Source organism: Bradysia coprophila, unplaced genomic scaffold (assembly GCF_014529535.1).
Source record: "Bradysia coprophila strain Holo2 unplaced genomic scaffold, BU_Bcop_v1 contig_350, whole genome shotgun sequence".
Taxonomy (NCBI): Eukaryota; Metazoa; Arthropoda; class Insecta; order Diptera; family Sciaridae; genus Bradysia; species Bradysia coprophila.
Genome location: NW_023503608.1, coordinates 7,194,233 through 7,208,163, shown reverse-complemented (window position 1 = coordinate 7,208,163; position 13,931 = coordinate 7,194,233). Strand labels below are relative to the sequence as shown.

Below are 13,931 nucleotides of genomic sequence, written 5' to 3'. Positions count from 1 at the left end.
AATTTGTAAAAAAGCCTAACAATTACTAAGAGAGAAAAATGTTGCAATTTCCATTTTTTTTTTGCTTCGTAATACACTTAATAAATGAAATACGAACATCCGTTTTGTGAGTATATTAAATAAATGTCTATGTTGTGCAATGTACATAAAATACAAGAAAAATCGTTTTAAAATCGTATCTGAGATATTAAAATTTTATTATTTTTATATTTTAAGATTTTATAATAAAAGACAATCTGATTTTTAAGCTACGAATTCTGGTTTTTTATTTCAAAAACTCTGCTGAACCACTGTACTCAAAGATTCGTGTTCGTATTAATCTCGATAGGCAAAAACACAATCCTCTGAGAATTTAATATGAATTTAAGAGATTTTTCTTAAAAAAATTTTACTGGATTTTTTCGTTGTAATTCTTGAAATTTTACTAGATTTTTACCTCTTCTGTGGATTTTTTGATTGTTTTCTTTGAGTTTGAGCATTTTTGTGAGCTTTGTCTGTTTCATTCGATCTATTTGTTCCACGTTCCACATGCCATTAGCTAACAATACTGCTCTCTTCATATTTTTCTTCCATCCTACAAAGGCACATTCACTGACTAACATCATCAATCTGTAAAAAAATTGTCAAATATTCGATACAATACCAATCGAATGTTTTATCGATAAATATCGACTGATAAACGAATTATCAGTCAATATTATTTAACGAATGGGAAATCTTTTTTTATCAGCAAATTTATTCTTTTAGTTCAGCAAATTTATTGCTATTGTGACCAAATTTAATTCTTCGTCTGCAAATTTATTTTTTTGAAGCAGCAAATTTAATCTTATTTTGTCAGCACATTTATTTTTTTGCAATCTGCAAAATTAAATATTTTTTTAGCTATTTTTTAGCAGCAAATTTATTTATTTCTATCAGCAAAGTTAATACTTTTGTCAACAAATTTATTTATTCGTCATCAGCAAAATTAATTGTTTATTTTAGCTATTTTTTAACAGCAATTCTATTGATTTGCAACAGCAAATTTATTCTACTTTTGTCAGCAGATTTATTTCTTGTCATAAGCAAAATTAATTGTTTATTTTAGCTATTTTTTATCTATTTTTGGTGAAATGGATTTTCATATATGCTTTTCGTCACTAGTGGTGAAATGGACACCAAAACCCAATGCTTATCGAGCAACACCTCTAACCATTCGGCTATTGAGATATATAATCGCAGTGTAACAATTTTCAAAAGTTCATTTTTCGCAGCTGGTTGCAGAAAACGTTGTATGCAACACGTTGTGAAAGTGGTAGTTTTTGTCACATGCTTCGCTCGCTTCGCACGTTTGATAACATTACATCTAGTGACACAAACTACCACTTTTCGCAACTAGCTGCAGAAATTACTATTTCACGTCTTACGTCAACGTAAATAGTTATTGACACTACACGGACAATTCATTTCTTTTTACGAAATGGATACCAATTTTCATTGCACTTAAAAAGCGTTTTAACACGCCGAGCGATCCGGCCCATTGCCCCGGAGCGAAGCGGAGGGCCGCAATGCGAGCCGGGCGCCGGAACGGTGTCGGTAACTTAGGAGTTAATTTTTTTTCTCTCGCATCGTCTAATAATTAGTCTGTGTAATTCATTGCCCATAAAGAGCGTTTTAACACGCCGAGCGATCCGTAAACTTAGTTAAAGTGAAATTATTATGAAAGGTGTGCATCCTAGAAATTACGCATAGCGAAATTACGAAGCCCCATTCAAATCGAGGGATAAATGCTTTTTTAGGCACTAGGTGTGTAGATTGTCACTCGATACCGCAGGTCGAGCGTGACAATACACATCGTGTGCCTAAAAGATCTATCACCGAGTTGTGTACAACGTTTTTCGCAATAAAGGCAACGGAAAGTTCTACTTTTCGTCGCTTGTTGAGTTGACGTTTTCGTGTTAGTGGTGTTAGTGATATAATTTTATATGTCCTACTGCGGGACATATGCTGATTGAAGATAGTAATTTTCCTACTTATAAAAAAATAAATTTGCAATTGAAACACTAATAAATTTGCTGACAAAAAGCAATAACTTCGAGGTATTAATTTTGCTGTTCGAAGGCATTAAAAGTGCATATTACAAAACAATAAATTTGCTGACTACAAAGTAATAAATTTGCTGCCAGGGATTTGCTGCAAAAGAATTATTTTTGCTGCTTAAAGTCAGTAATATTGCTGCTCAGAAAGCAATAAATATGCTGTTCGAGTACTAATAAGTTTGCTGAAAATAAGACTAATTTTGCTGATACAAAACACTAAATTTGCTGATAAAAAAGATTAAATTTGCTGCTAAAAAAAATAAATTTGCAGAAAAAAAGAATAAATTTGCTGATGAAATAAATAATTTTGCTACTAAAAGAATAAATTTGCTGACAAAAAAATAGATGCCTTTAACGAATTATCAGTCAATATTATTTAACGAAATATCAGTTGATATTTACCGACTATCAGTCAATTTTAACGATTATCGATAAAATATTCGATTGATATTCTTGAAGCCTTTTAGCATAAGTTAGGAACAACGTGTTTCCTAAACGACGTGGGAAATATTTCAACACTGATTAGGAAAACAATGTTTCGCATTCACGTGTTGCGGTTACAGGGTCCTAAATCTGGTGCGAAAATATTTGTACCCAGTGGTAAGCCCAGAAATTGCGTTGCTGGAATGTATTTTCCAATTTATGTTTTAGCATTATGGTATAAATCTGAATGAATATTGGCTCGATAGATTTGAATAGATTTGAAATTAATTTTCATTTTACTCCAGAGGCAGGATCGCACATTTTCACATTTTTTGTTTAGTTTATTAAGCTGCTTCATTTTCATGTAAACGTGAGATTCATTGAGGACTTGGTTTAGGTGGTTGTTAAACCAAGAATTTTGTATCTAACCTGAGTGATGGAATCAAGTGTATACCTGAGCATTTAGTGTTTTAAAGTTTGTAAGTGGTAGATCAGCCATGCGTTGATTTCATTCAACTTATTTACGATTGAAAACTCGATTGCATTGAGTTTATAAGCCCTAAACTGTTAGACAACATGTAATGCAAAAGGTATATTTACAAAAATTAAGAAAAATCGCCAAAATGTAGACTTTTTTGTGGTATAGATTACATAGAGAAGTAAAGCTTGAAATAAATATACTTGACTTTATTATTCTTTTTCATAAAGCCTAAGGGCATGGGGCTTATAAATCAACAGGTGTTGCTTTTTTCATACTGCAATTATGCAACTTGAATGTAAGGAGATTCTGTTGTGAACATTACTGATATAAGTAGTTTGCTGTTCATTTCTTTCTGCAGATTACGTTTCGTATGAAGAACTCTTCATAGCCAGCAAACAACCACTACACTACCCGAATTAGTTAATTCTGTTGATTTACATATTTTCAACAGATTGATACAAAATCTTTAACTTTATTAATTTGAACATACATATTGTATCAATTGGAATTAGTTATGACTAATCGTTCATTTTTGTCATCACTGTCGATAACATGTAACATATTCCCATATAAAAATTCTTCTTTCGTACAACGTGTCAAACCATACATTAATCCAGCCACTATTTTCGAGCAAAGCTAAACATCTGTTATCGATTACGACGAAAAAATAAACGACAAGCTCAGGCTAGCGTAGTCTTCTTTTATAGCACAAAGTATAGAAAAGCAAAGAAGAACTGAAGGAGTAAACATTGTATCAAAAACAAAAGAAGTAGCAGATTTCTTCTGTGATTTTTACCCTCGTAAGTAAATAAGAAATATAAAAAACAATTTTTCGAGTTCATATGAGTACAGCTCATAAAAAATTCATTTATTTTGATTCTCTTTATCAGATGAAATTCCTATTAATAAAATATAATTTACAAAACATTTTTTTTTTAAATTTACATTTACGCTTCAATTATAAATAATGAAAATTTGACACCGGCACTATTCAGAAAAGTAATTGTAAAATTGAGCAATTAATTGAAAATGCCGAACTATCGTAGTAAAGCTGTGATTTACCAAAGGCAAAAGAGAGATGTTCTAGACAAAGTGAAAGTGTTTTATAAATTAAAGTAAATGGAAAAGGGATTGGAACTCGTCTGGTGGTTGTACAGCTGCAATATTAACAGCCGCATTTCCGTTAGTCACAATATAGAATTAAGAACAAGAAACACATAACAAATGGTGTGAAAGGGACATATTTATGATAAAACCGTAAATGCAAATGGCAGCTTTGATGCGGGTGAATAAAATTATTATGCATAAAGTTGGTGAGTATCACAATTCCGTTGTCGTTCGAAAATTTCCAAATTACCATCCACCATGGGCATAACCGTAATGGGCAGCTGGAGCGTATGAAGCATAATGCGATGGTGCGGAGATGGATTGATGCGAAACGGCACTGTAGTGTGCTGGGGCAGCATGCACAACATGAGCTGGGGCAGCGTGCACAACATGAGCTGGGGCAGCGTGCACAACATGAGCTGGAGCAGCATGCACAACATGGGCTGGGGCAGCGTGCACAACATGAGCTGGGGCAGCATGGACGGCATGTACTACTGGAGCAGCATGGACGGCATGAGCGTGAACAGTTGGGCCGGTCTTGGAAACGACTGCGTTGAAACCTATTGGAAAATTACGAAAATATGAATCATCGATCCACTTCGGTGAAACAATAACATTTTTGTAAAATTGTTTACCATGGTGGTCATCAGCGGTGTAGTCAACGGTACGTACGGAACCGTCTGGTTCGACCAAAGAGTATTGTCCCTTGACAACATCTCCATCTCGGCTTTCGTGTTGGGATTTGACATCTCCGGTATGTCCATCATGAACACCATAGTTGTATGAGTAGTGTGGGTGGGACTAGCGAAACATAATCGTCATAATTAGATCTTCAGTCTTCATAGGACAGAATGGTTGGTGAACAATGTCGTTTTCAAAGCTTCACAGGTAATTTGAAAAATTTGTATATTGTAATACCCGCGCGTTATATCGCTTACTAATGCTCGATTGAGTGTGTACGATCGATTACAAAAATATTAACCAACATCAAATGAGTCAATTAAAATAATTGTTCGTTGGCTGTATTCAATAATTAATTATTTTATTTATCATTTTTTTCACCACGCATTAAAATGTGTGAATGGACGAACAGAGAGCATAATAGTTTATCGTAATCGCACGTAGGCTAATTAAGGTACGGTATGATGTCTATTTATATTAAATAATAAATATCTTTCTACCGGCAAGGTCGTTCAAAATGCTCAATTTATTATGGTTAATAACAACAAGCGCTATAAGGAAATGAACATTGTGGTGCTGTGTAAAATATTTAGAGCCCATTTACTATTTTGTCTTAGATGAATTTTTTTCCTTTGAAATTTCGTTGTTATGTCGAAATTCGGTTGTAATGAACTAATTGTAAAAAGAAGAGAAAAAAAAAACTGATTTTTGTTTTGGTACTTAAAGGTACGCTGATGAATAAAACGTGTGGAAATCAAAAAGGTCTTGGAAGTGAAGGATTTTCGGTGTACTTTGCGTAATGATATTATGTGTTTTGATTGAAGGTTTAACTATCCGATAATCAATCTGTTAAATCGACAATTCGTTTGGTACGGTAGTCTTGACCCGGAAAAAAACCTTTGTTCAATAATTTGAAAATTCATATTGAAAAGGGACAGGCTGGTTGTAAACAATTTGATTTCTTTCAAAGGATACCCTAAATTAAATTGAAAGTCTCACCGAACACAGTTTCATGAAATTTAATTTTGCGTCAGTTTGAAATGGACAAAATTATGTATTCTTTGAGGTTCCTTAAGGGCTATGATATTGAAACTAATTTAACAAAACAGTCGTTACTTTTATACTCATTTTTTGACAATTTAAGGTTGTCTGTTACTAAAAACAAGAGAATAGTTTTTGTAAAAAAAAAAACAATTAAAGTGAAAATGGTCCTGTTTTCAATTTTCTGAGGGAATATCAGCTGCTGTAACCGCGATTGAAATTAATGGTTTTCATTGACTGACCTTAGCGATTAATTTTTATTGAGATTTTTACGAAAGAATCACTTCAACAGATCGTTTTTATGGCTTTAAATTACGTCGGACTATGGGATACTATTTATTTTTTTGTAATACTCGAGACGGTACAACAATTAGTTTCTTATTAACAGAAATAATTTTCTGACAAAATTTCTGCGTGCTTTCGATGCATGCGTTGGTTGTCGCACAACACTTAAGCCACTATTTATGACCAAGTTTACGACAAGGAAACAATTTAAATGCTCTGTGCATTCAAGCAATTAATTTCCTTAATTACACAGAATGCAGCACATAAAAAATTTAATTGCATAAAATGATTCGTAGACTCGAAAAGACAACAACAACAAAAAAAATGATTTTTCCGTAATTTCCACACACTAAAAATAAAGTTTAATCTGATGTTGAAATTATAGCATTAATATGCCTTCGGGGTAAATGTTCGGTTACGAACGAATAATAACAATTTTCAAACTATCTCCTTAACGACTTTTTATCTGTTAACTGATGCGTGAAGAATTCATTGGTTAAATGAAAATTATGCAAGAATTTGATCTAACTTAATGCACAACTATTCCTGCTGTTCCACTATATACCAGAGAACTTTGAATGCATGACTTAGACCAAAAAGGTTTTCTAACAATTTATGGATCAATAGAGAATAATAAAATCACTTACGTATTCGTCGTGATGTTCATCGTAATGGGCCACTGGGATATAGGATGCAGTTGCAACTCCCAATACAACGAGGCATACAAAGGCCTGGAACGAATAGAATTCACAATTTAATTTAGTTCGGTAAGAATTAAATTTTTGTTGAACCAAAAACAAAATTGGAAAATTTAAAAGCACAAAAAAAAAAATCTTTAGCAAAATTTAAGTCCACAGAACACAACTCACTTTGGAGAACATTTTGAAAATGTTTATGATTTATTTGGTGACTGATTGAAAGTAATGGAAACAACCACTTCAAATTGTAGCTAACAAGTAACTGATAGCTGACCATAGATTTGAGGGTCCCTTATATACTAGACTCCACCCGACGCAAAGCTTATTAAAAAGTGAATTTGAGTATCCAGATGCATGCATTGTCCAAGGTTGCCCCTAACGCGCGCGCCAACACTCATATTATTACATTGGTACGATTTCATTTACACAAAAAAAAATTGTAAAATAAATAATCGTTCATTCATTATGTCTATTACGTCTGTATGTATATCCATTTCAATATTCCATATCGAAACAGTACTCTTAGCTCCACATACATATATTTATCTTTTAAACAATAATCACCACAAACATTTTCATTATTTTGTTCATTTTACGTTTTATACATACCTCCATTATTATAATATTGTTGACGGTAGATATATCTCTTTATGGTACCCAGAACAACACGAAGCACTGGAAATCCATTTGCTCAGCATCTATACCAGAAAGATTCAATTTTGTTCATTGTATCGAGAGGAAACAACATAAAAAAAAACAAACAGTTAAGTTTCTTGACTATCTGAATCGTTACCATAATTTTACCATTTCATATCGAATTTGACCATGTTCTTGTGTACTTCGTGTCCATAAGTTACAGCACATGTTTCAAAGTTGAATTAAATTCGGAATTTTTTTTGTTGAAATATTTTTTTTAAACGCACGAAATGTTTAAATGCTTTGGTGTAATCATATATTAAATTGAAGAATTTCAAGAATTTTATAAAATTTCATTGTATTGCTGGTTGGTAGATTTTTTTAGTGGATCGAAAGTCAGAAATATCTTATTTACGATGGTATTTAATTGAGCCGTTTCCATTATTAGGGTTGTTAGTATGTTCCATTCACTCTAAAATAATATTGCGCCCTATAATAAATACAAGGTGGACTACAATGTTCGTATTAAATTTATAATTTTAACTTGTGGCTCTTAGATTTTCAATAGACAAATATTGATTGATTCACTTTGTTCGTGCAAAGGTTCTTGGTTTTATTTACATCATGTGGAATTCGTGATTTTTATTTTTCATATTTTGTTAGGAGCACATCCTCAAAATATTTGTTTTCTGTCTGTGCTTCATCACAGAAAATTGATATGAAAGTAAGTGCGTCGCTATAGACCGTGTGCGATTTTGAGAAAAAAGTTTCATATTTCGATAAAAAGAAGATTTACCATGAAAACCATTGAAAAAAATATTTATTTATTTTTATAGAAATTATTGAAAAATATTTTTGCCATCCCGATGCCATCCCACTTATTAGAATCTTAGTGAGAATCCAATTAGAATGAATTAGAATGGTTCGGATATCCTTTTAGTTTCATTCAAATTACAGCTTTTAAAGTGAGATATAAAATCAAGCAGACATTTTTCAGATATTCTGTTTACACTTTTGTTCTACAGAATAATAATCTAAATCAATTAAAAATAAATTATGTATACTGCACACAGTCTAATCGCAGAATAAATAGCAGCAAGGAATTTTCCCAATGTTGAGATCTTTCTAATAACAATGTAATCATTCAATGTTTCAGAAACAATTCATCAATTTTATAAAACTATTTTCTTTTGAAGTGTTCACAAAATATTTCCTTTTCCTGGTTTGCCCTACAACGCATAATTTTTTTTTTTGCTTTTATGGGTTGTAATTTGTTGTCAATTATTTGTTAGCGTCTCAACGTAAAAATAATGAAACTGAATAAAAACGTTAAGTCGAATTTGTTCTGTCTACGAATTGCATAAAAGCATTAAAAAATGAAAACTGAGACTTAATACAAAATATGACAATCTTTTGTGTTTTCCACCTTTTCAATTTTAAAAATGAAAATCCGGTTGGTAAGGTTTTTACACGTTGTCCTACAACGCAAGTTTTTAAGGTTTTTATAACACATAATTTTGTTTTTGGCTGTTATGCAACTATTAGACAGAACAAATAGGTACGTTCACTAAGTCGATGAAAAAATATCGATATAATATCAATCGAATGTTTTATCGATAATCTAATTTATGGGTAATCATTATCGATCATCGATGATTAACATTATGGTCGATTAACATTTCATTATCAACATTCGATTCTTGATTATTTTTGATCATCGACAAAACATTCGGTTGATGTTGATTTGATGAAAATATCGATAATCGATTGTCGGTGGATAAGGATAATGAATATTATATCAATCAATTGATTTATCGGACATGCCTAAGAACAAATCCCATACATGGTTTTTATTTAATTTTATGCACTGAAAACACATCAAAACCAAAAGTGCGATAATTAACAACAAAATATATACAACAGTAATAACCTAAGTTTTTTATGCGTTGTAGGACAGTGATGGATCGAGCTTAATTTTTTTAATAATTCCCTTTTGTCGAATTTTTAAGCAAAATTAGAATTCTCTGAGAATTATCGAAGAACGTTATCATTTAACCTTATAATGGAGGCAAGTATATTACGATCAAAGATGGTATCCCATAGTTTTAGAATCTACTTTTTATTTCGACCTAAATTGTACAGCTTTTCTCAAGTTTAACTGTTGCTTAATCGAACTTCTGTCATTTTCGATTAACATATTGTGGGAGAAGTCACAAGCATCCTCGAAATTGTTCATCACAAAAATTTTGGAAAGAGAATTTTCATTGTTCTTATCTTAGAGTAATTATACCTAGAGAGGTATTTCGTACGATAAAATGTGGTCCCGACATCAGTTTGTATAAGATTCACATTTCGTACAATTTTACGTAGAGCTTTTCACTAACACATGTAGGCGTTGAAAATACGTAATTCTGTTCGTCATTTCCTCTCTAGGTATAATTACTCTAAGTTAGCAATAAGAAGATTTCGCACCATTTTGTTTATATCATTTTGGAGTTACTATTATTGTCTTAAAAGCGCTTTTACGAGCCCGGCTTTTTTCAGTGATACATTAAAGAAAATGATGCAACGGTCTAAATATTGACAACGTAGAACATTTATACATTTGCTACGATTACAAAGTTCGGTGAACAACGAAAGACCGTGTGAAAAACTAAAATATAAAAGATAAGTCAACGCACTTCAAGCATGAGTGGTACTCTAAAGAGAGTACTGACACTGGACAGTGTATCATACAAACATACCATTATGATCACAGAACACGACCTAGAGACATATAAACGCTTCAAGTCATTTAGAATAACATCATTTTTCTCACAGAAAACAACGGTGCCGAGGAGTTTCGCACCGCGCGAGATTCCTACACTAGAGTAGACCATACATTTTCGATTTTACATTTTCAATATAAGGAAAAAGTAAAAATGGATGCGAGCTCGATTCTCAGTATTTTTCGACCAGCAGAATATTGGATTTGGGTGCGAACTTGATTTTGGGCACCTTTCGAATAACAGAAAATTTAAATTGGGTGCGAACTTAATTTTGGGCACTTTTCGAATAACAGAAAATTTCAATTGGGTGCGAACTTAATTTTGGGCATTTGTCGAAATGTAAAGAGAAAACATTTGTTTTAATCGTTCCAAAATATAAAACCGAAAATATATGGGCGCGAGATTCCACCTCTAGTGTAGTTCTGTTACAGACGGCAAGCATATGACCAGTCTATTACTTCAATCGATCAAATCATTTTTAATCGGTTGATTTCAAATCTTTCATTTCAATTTTTTTACCATGCATTTTACTTTATAAAGGGCCATGTTACAAAGATCTTTGTCACTATTTTTGTCGTCGTTATCGATAACAGATGAATAGCCGTATGCGACAGGTTTCCACTTATTTTGTTCTTCCATATTTCCGCATACTACTACACTCATGCTTGAAATGCATAGGATGATATATTAAATAGAGAAATATAATACTATGACAATTCACATTAAGGTCTCAATTTTATGTCTGTGGTTCACCTGATCCAAAGCACCTAGCAGGGTAATAGAGGTTTTTTCACGTCAAATAGAGTAGTTTTTCGATACCAATAATACCATTATTAAAGTACTACTTTATTTTTTTTCTATTACCGTGCTAGGTGCTTTGCCTGATCGATTAGTTGTTTTTTTGATACCAACATTGAAAAATGATACTTTCGCCCCGCATATGAGGGGCGAAAGTAAAAAAATGCATCCTACGGGGAGAAAGTACTTAACGAAGAGCGAACGCAACTGAACGAACAGCGAAAGTGACTGACGTCACAGAAAATGAGAGAAATGAGTCGAGTTGTCAACAAAATCCGCTCATATTATGCAGAATACTTTGATCAAAATTGTAAAACACTGTGCGCCAGTGTTCTTATTGAAATTAGCATACAAAGTTGATACTTTTTGTTACTGAATGATTTGTTAGTTATATCTTAATTTTGTGTGTGTTATTGTTGTGATGGCTAAATTATTAAATTTTTCATATACCAGGGGGCTGCCGCCCCCTGGACCCCCGCACTTTTTGGCTAAATGCCTTTTTATTTCAACATTTTGTTGCGATGTTTGCGATACGTATCAATTTTCAATGTTGGTATCAAAAAAAATAGTATGAACGACTTGGGGCAAAAGTAAAAAAATTCAACCTGTGCGATTGAGGCCCTTGCCTTCGGCGCGGGCATCAACTCTCGCACACGGTTGAATTTTTTTACTTTCGCCCCTTGTCATTCAATGTACTATTTCATACACTTCTCTATGTAATAGTTATTTACGTATCTGTTGTGGACGGTATATTTTAGGCAATTTCGCGAGTTGTAGCCCGAACGAAGTGAGGGCGACTAGCGAAAGTGCCTAAAATAAACCGTCCACAACAGATGCGTATACAACTTTTCATGCCGAGGGCCCAAATTACGAGAAAAATTCCGTAATTTTTGCCCAAGGCATGAAAACATACTTCTCTCTATCCTCGTATAACGTTGAATGATAGATAAAAAAGAGCAAACAACCCGCTGAAGCCGAATCGAAAAAGTGTGACCTTGATATTGAATCTCACCTAATTTTTTATACACTTTTGTTATTTTGAGATGATTGACAAGAACTGAAAAATTATAAAACCCACATGAAAATGTCTGGACGAAGTAATAAGACGTTTTCAAAATTTGATGACAGAGCTTTTAAAACAATATCAACACAACTTTCTCAGCTAAATACTCTTACTGATTTCTAAAACGCAAATAAAAATTAATAGTCACACCAGTCACACTCAGTGGCGAGGTCTGCGCGCGCATCTAAATCCAAAAAATTTGAGACAATGACATTGCGGAGATACCGACTGTTTTTCTTGCATTAGCACTGGTAAAGCTATCATTTTCGCCTGTTTTAAGCGGTGTAAAAGTACTTCATTTCAGACCGGTAATATATATTATGTACCTGTTGCCAAGATTGTTATTTTGACGTGTAGGACATTATTGCCAGAGCCGAAGGCGTGGGCAGTAATGCCTACACGTCAAAATAACAGTCTGGCAATAGGTGCATACCATATTTTATCTGTCGAGAACAGATATATCGAGATAAGTAAAAACTCGCTAGGGAGATAAGCTCGAGATTATCGTTCTAGATAGATAAAAACATTTCAATTATTATGTTCGCAGTTCAGTTCAGCATCAGTCGTATCGTCTCGAGTGAATCACATCTTTCTGGAGTAAAAATTTTAAATTCAAATCCAAATTTATAAACAGACTCGGATGATTAAAACCGACTAAAACCGCTAACTGTAATGTCCAATTTACGTTTGTTGTTCATTCGATGGCAACGTATACTAAAATGCGCAATCTCATCGAGCTGTTGGCAATTCACAGGAAATTGGTGATAAGATTTCAATTAAGTTTATTGAATTCATTGAATATTGTAGGCTTAAAGTAAGCATAATTGTAACGAATCATCATTAAAGACAATAAGTCATATCACGTTTGTCAATTGGAAATTATGTAGGATTAGTAAATCGGTAAATGCTTCTGTTTTGTCATTAAAATGATTTTTCAGAAAGTTATCGAATTCTTCGCTATCTAATCATACAAACAAGTCAACTTAGTATAAAACTTGGCACACTTGGACGTAGAGAGCGCAGTACCAGAGTTCACAGTGTTTCGCGATATTTGTGATTTAAAAAATAATACGAAAATGATTTCGAAAAGTTTGTTATTTGTATTCCTGCTCAGCGCACCATTACTGGTAACGGCTCAAATGTGCGAACATATGGACATTACACCCCATCCGCAATGGTGTTCGGCATTCTTTGTGTGTAGATTTGGTTTTTGGGCAGTATTTGTGTGTCCCGGCGGCCTAATGTACAATCCAGTAATTTTCCGTTGTGATTTCCCGGAAAATGTCGATTGTGTTAACGACCCTGAACTTACAACACCGGAATGGACCAGTCCTACATTCAGTACACCATCAGTTCCAACACGAACTATTCCAACCCGGACTATTCCAACGCGGACTACTCCAACAACACCAACCCGGCCTACTCCGACTACGCCGACCTGGTCTACTCCAGCTACACCGACCTGGACTACTCCAATCATACCAACCCGTACAACCAGGTTTTAAAGAACTAAATATTGAAATAGATGATAATGGACTAATAAATTGTTAAAACGGCAGTTCTAACTGTTTCGATACTGAAGTCTTAATCACAATATAAAGGTTGATTTGGTTTTTAGTTGAACACAATAAGAGTGTATCTCATCAGTTCCTACGTGATCACTTTAAATCCTGATGATTGATTCGTCAGGAGATTAGCAGCACACAAAATTTACTATAACAAAGGCTTTAACTGTGGCAGACGAAGAAATGTTATCACGGCAGAGTAAAAGTAACACGGCAGAGTAAAAGTAAACCTGGCAGGAGCGGTTCATTATTGAAACGTCAAATGAGAGACCTAATACACTGTATGAAAATGAACTCAAATGAACAC

The 13,931-nt window shown here is 33.4% G+C and overlaps 2 protein-coding genes across 2 annotated transcripts; one reads left to right on the top strand and one right to left on the bottom strand.

Annotated features, from left to right (window-relative positions):
- Positions 1-3,810: 3,810 nt before the first annotated feature.
- On the bottom strand, positions 3,811-7,125 carry LOC119080644 (cuticle protein 8-like). Its single transcript, XM_037189057.1, has 4 exons — positions 6,966-7,125; positions 6,744-6,827; positions 4,725-4,890; positions 3,811-4,649 (listed from the first exon to the last, which is right to left on the bottom strand). The coding sequence occupies exons 1-4, from the start codon at positions 6,975-6,977 to the stop codon at positions 4,336-4,338; spliced, it is 576 nt and encodes a 191-aa protein (XP_037044952.1). The 5' UTR covers positions 6,978-7,125; the 3' UTR covers positions 3,811-4,335.
- Positions 7,126-12,960: 5,835 nt separating this feature from the next.
- Positions 12,961-13,617, top strand: LOC119080648. Its single transcript, XM_037189062.1, has 2 exons — positions 12,961-13,464; positions 13,509-13,617. The coding sequence occupies exons 1-2, from the start codon at positions 13,136-13,138 to the stop codon at positions 13,570-13,572; spliced, it is 393 nt and encodes a 130-aa protein (XP_037044957.1). The 5' UTR covers positions 12,961-13,135; the 3' UTR covers positions 13,573-13,617.
- The last annotated feature ends 314 nt before the right edge of the window (positions 13,618-13,931 follow it).

Bases quoted from the DNA above. Each gene is read 5' to 3' on its own strand.
- LOC119080648 (XM_037189062.1), top strand. From the start codon at position 13,136: ATGATTTCGAAAAGTTTGTTATTTGTATTCCTGCTCAGCGCACCATTA. The intron at 13,465-13,508 runs AACACCAACCCG...CCTGGTCTACTC, and splicing joins CCAACGCGGACTACTCCAAC to CAGCTACACCGACCTGGACT.
- LOC119080644 (XM_037189057.1), bottom strand. The intron at 4,891-6,743 runs GTAAGTGATTTT...ATGTTTCGCTAG, and splicing joins ATGAACATCACGACGAATAC to TCCCACCCACACTACTCATA. The intron at 4,650-4,724 runs GTAAACAATTTT...ATTTTCCAATAG, and splicing joins CACCGCTGATGACCACCATG to GTTTCAACGCAGTCGTTTCC.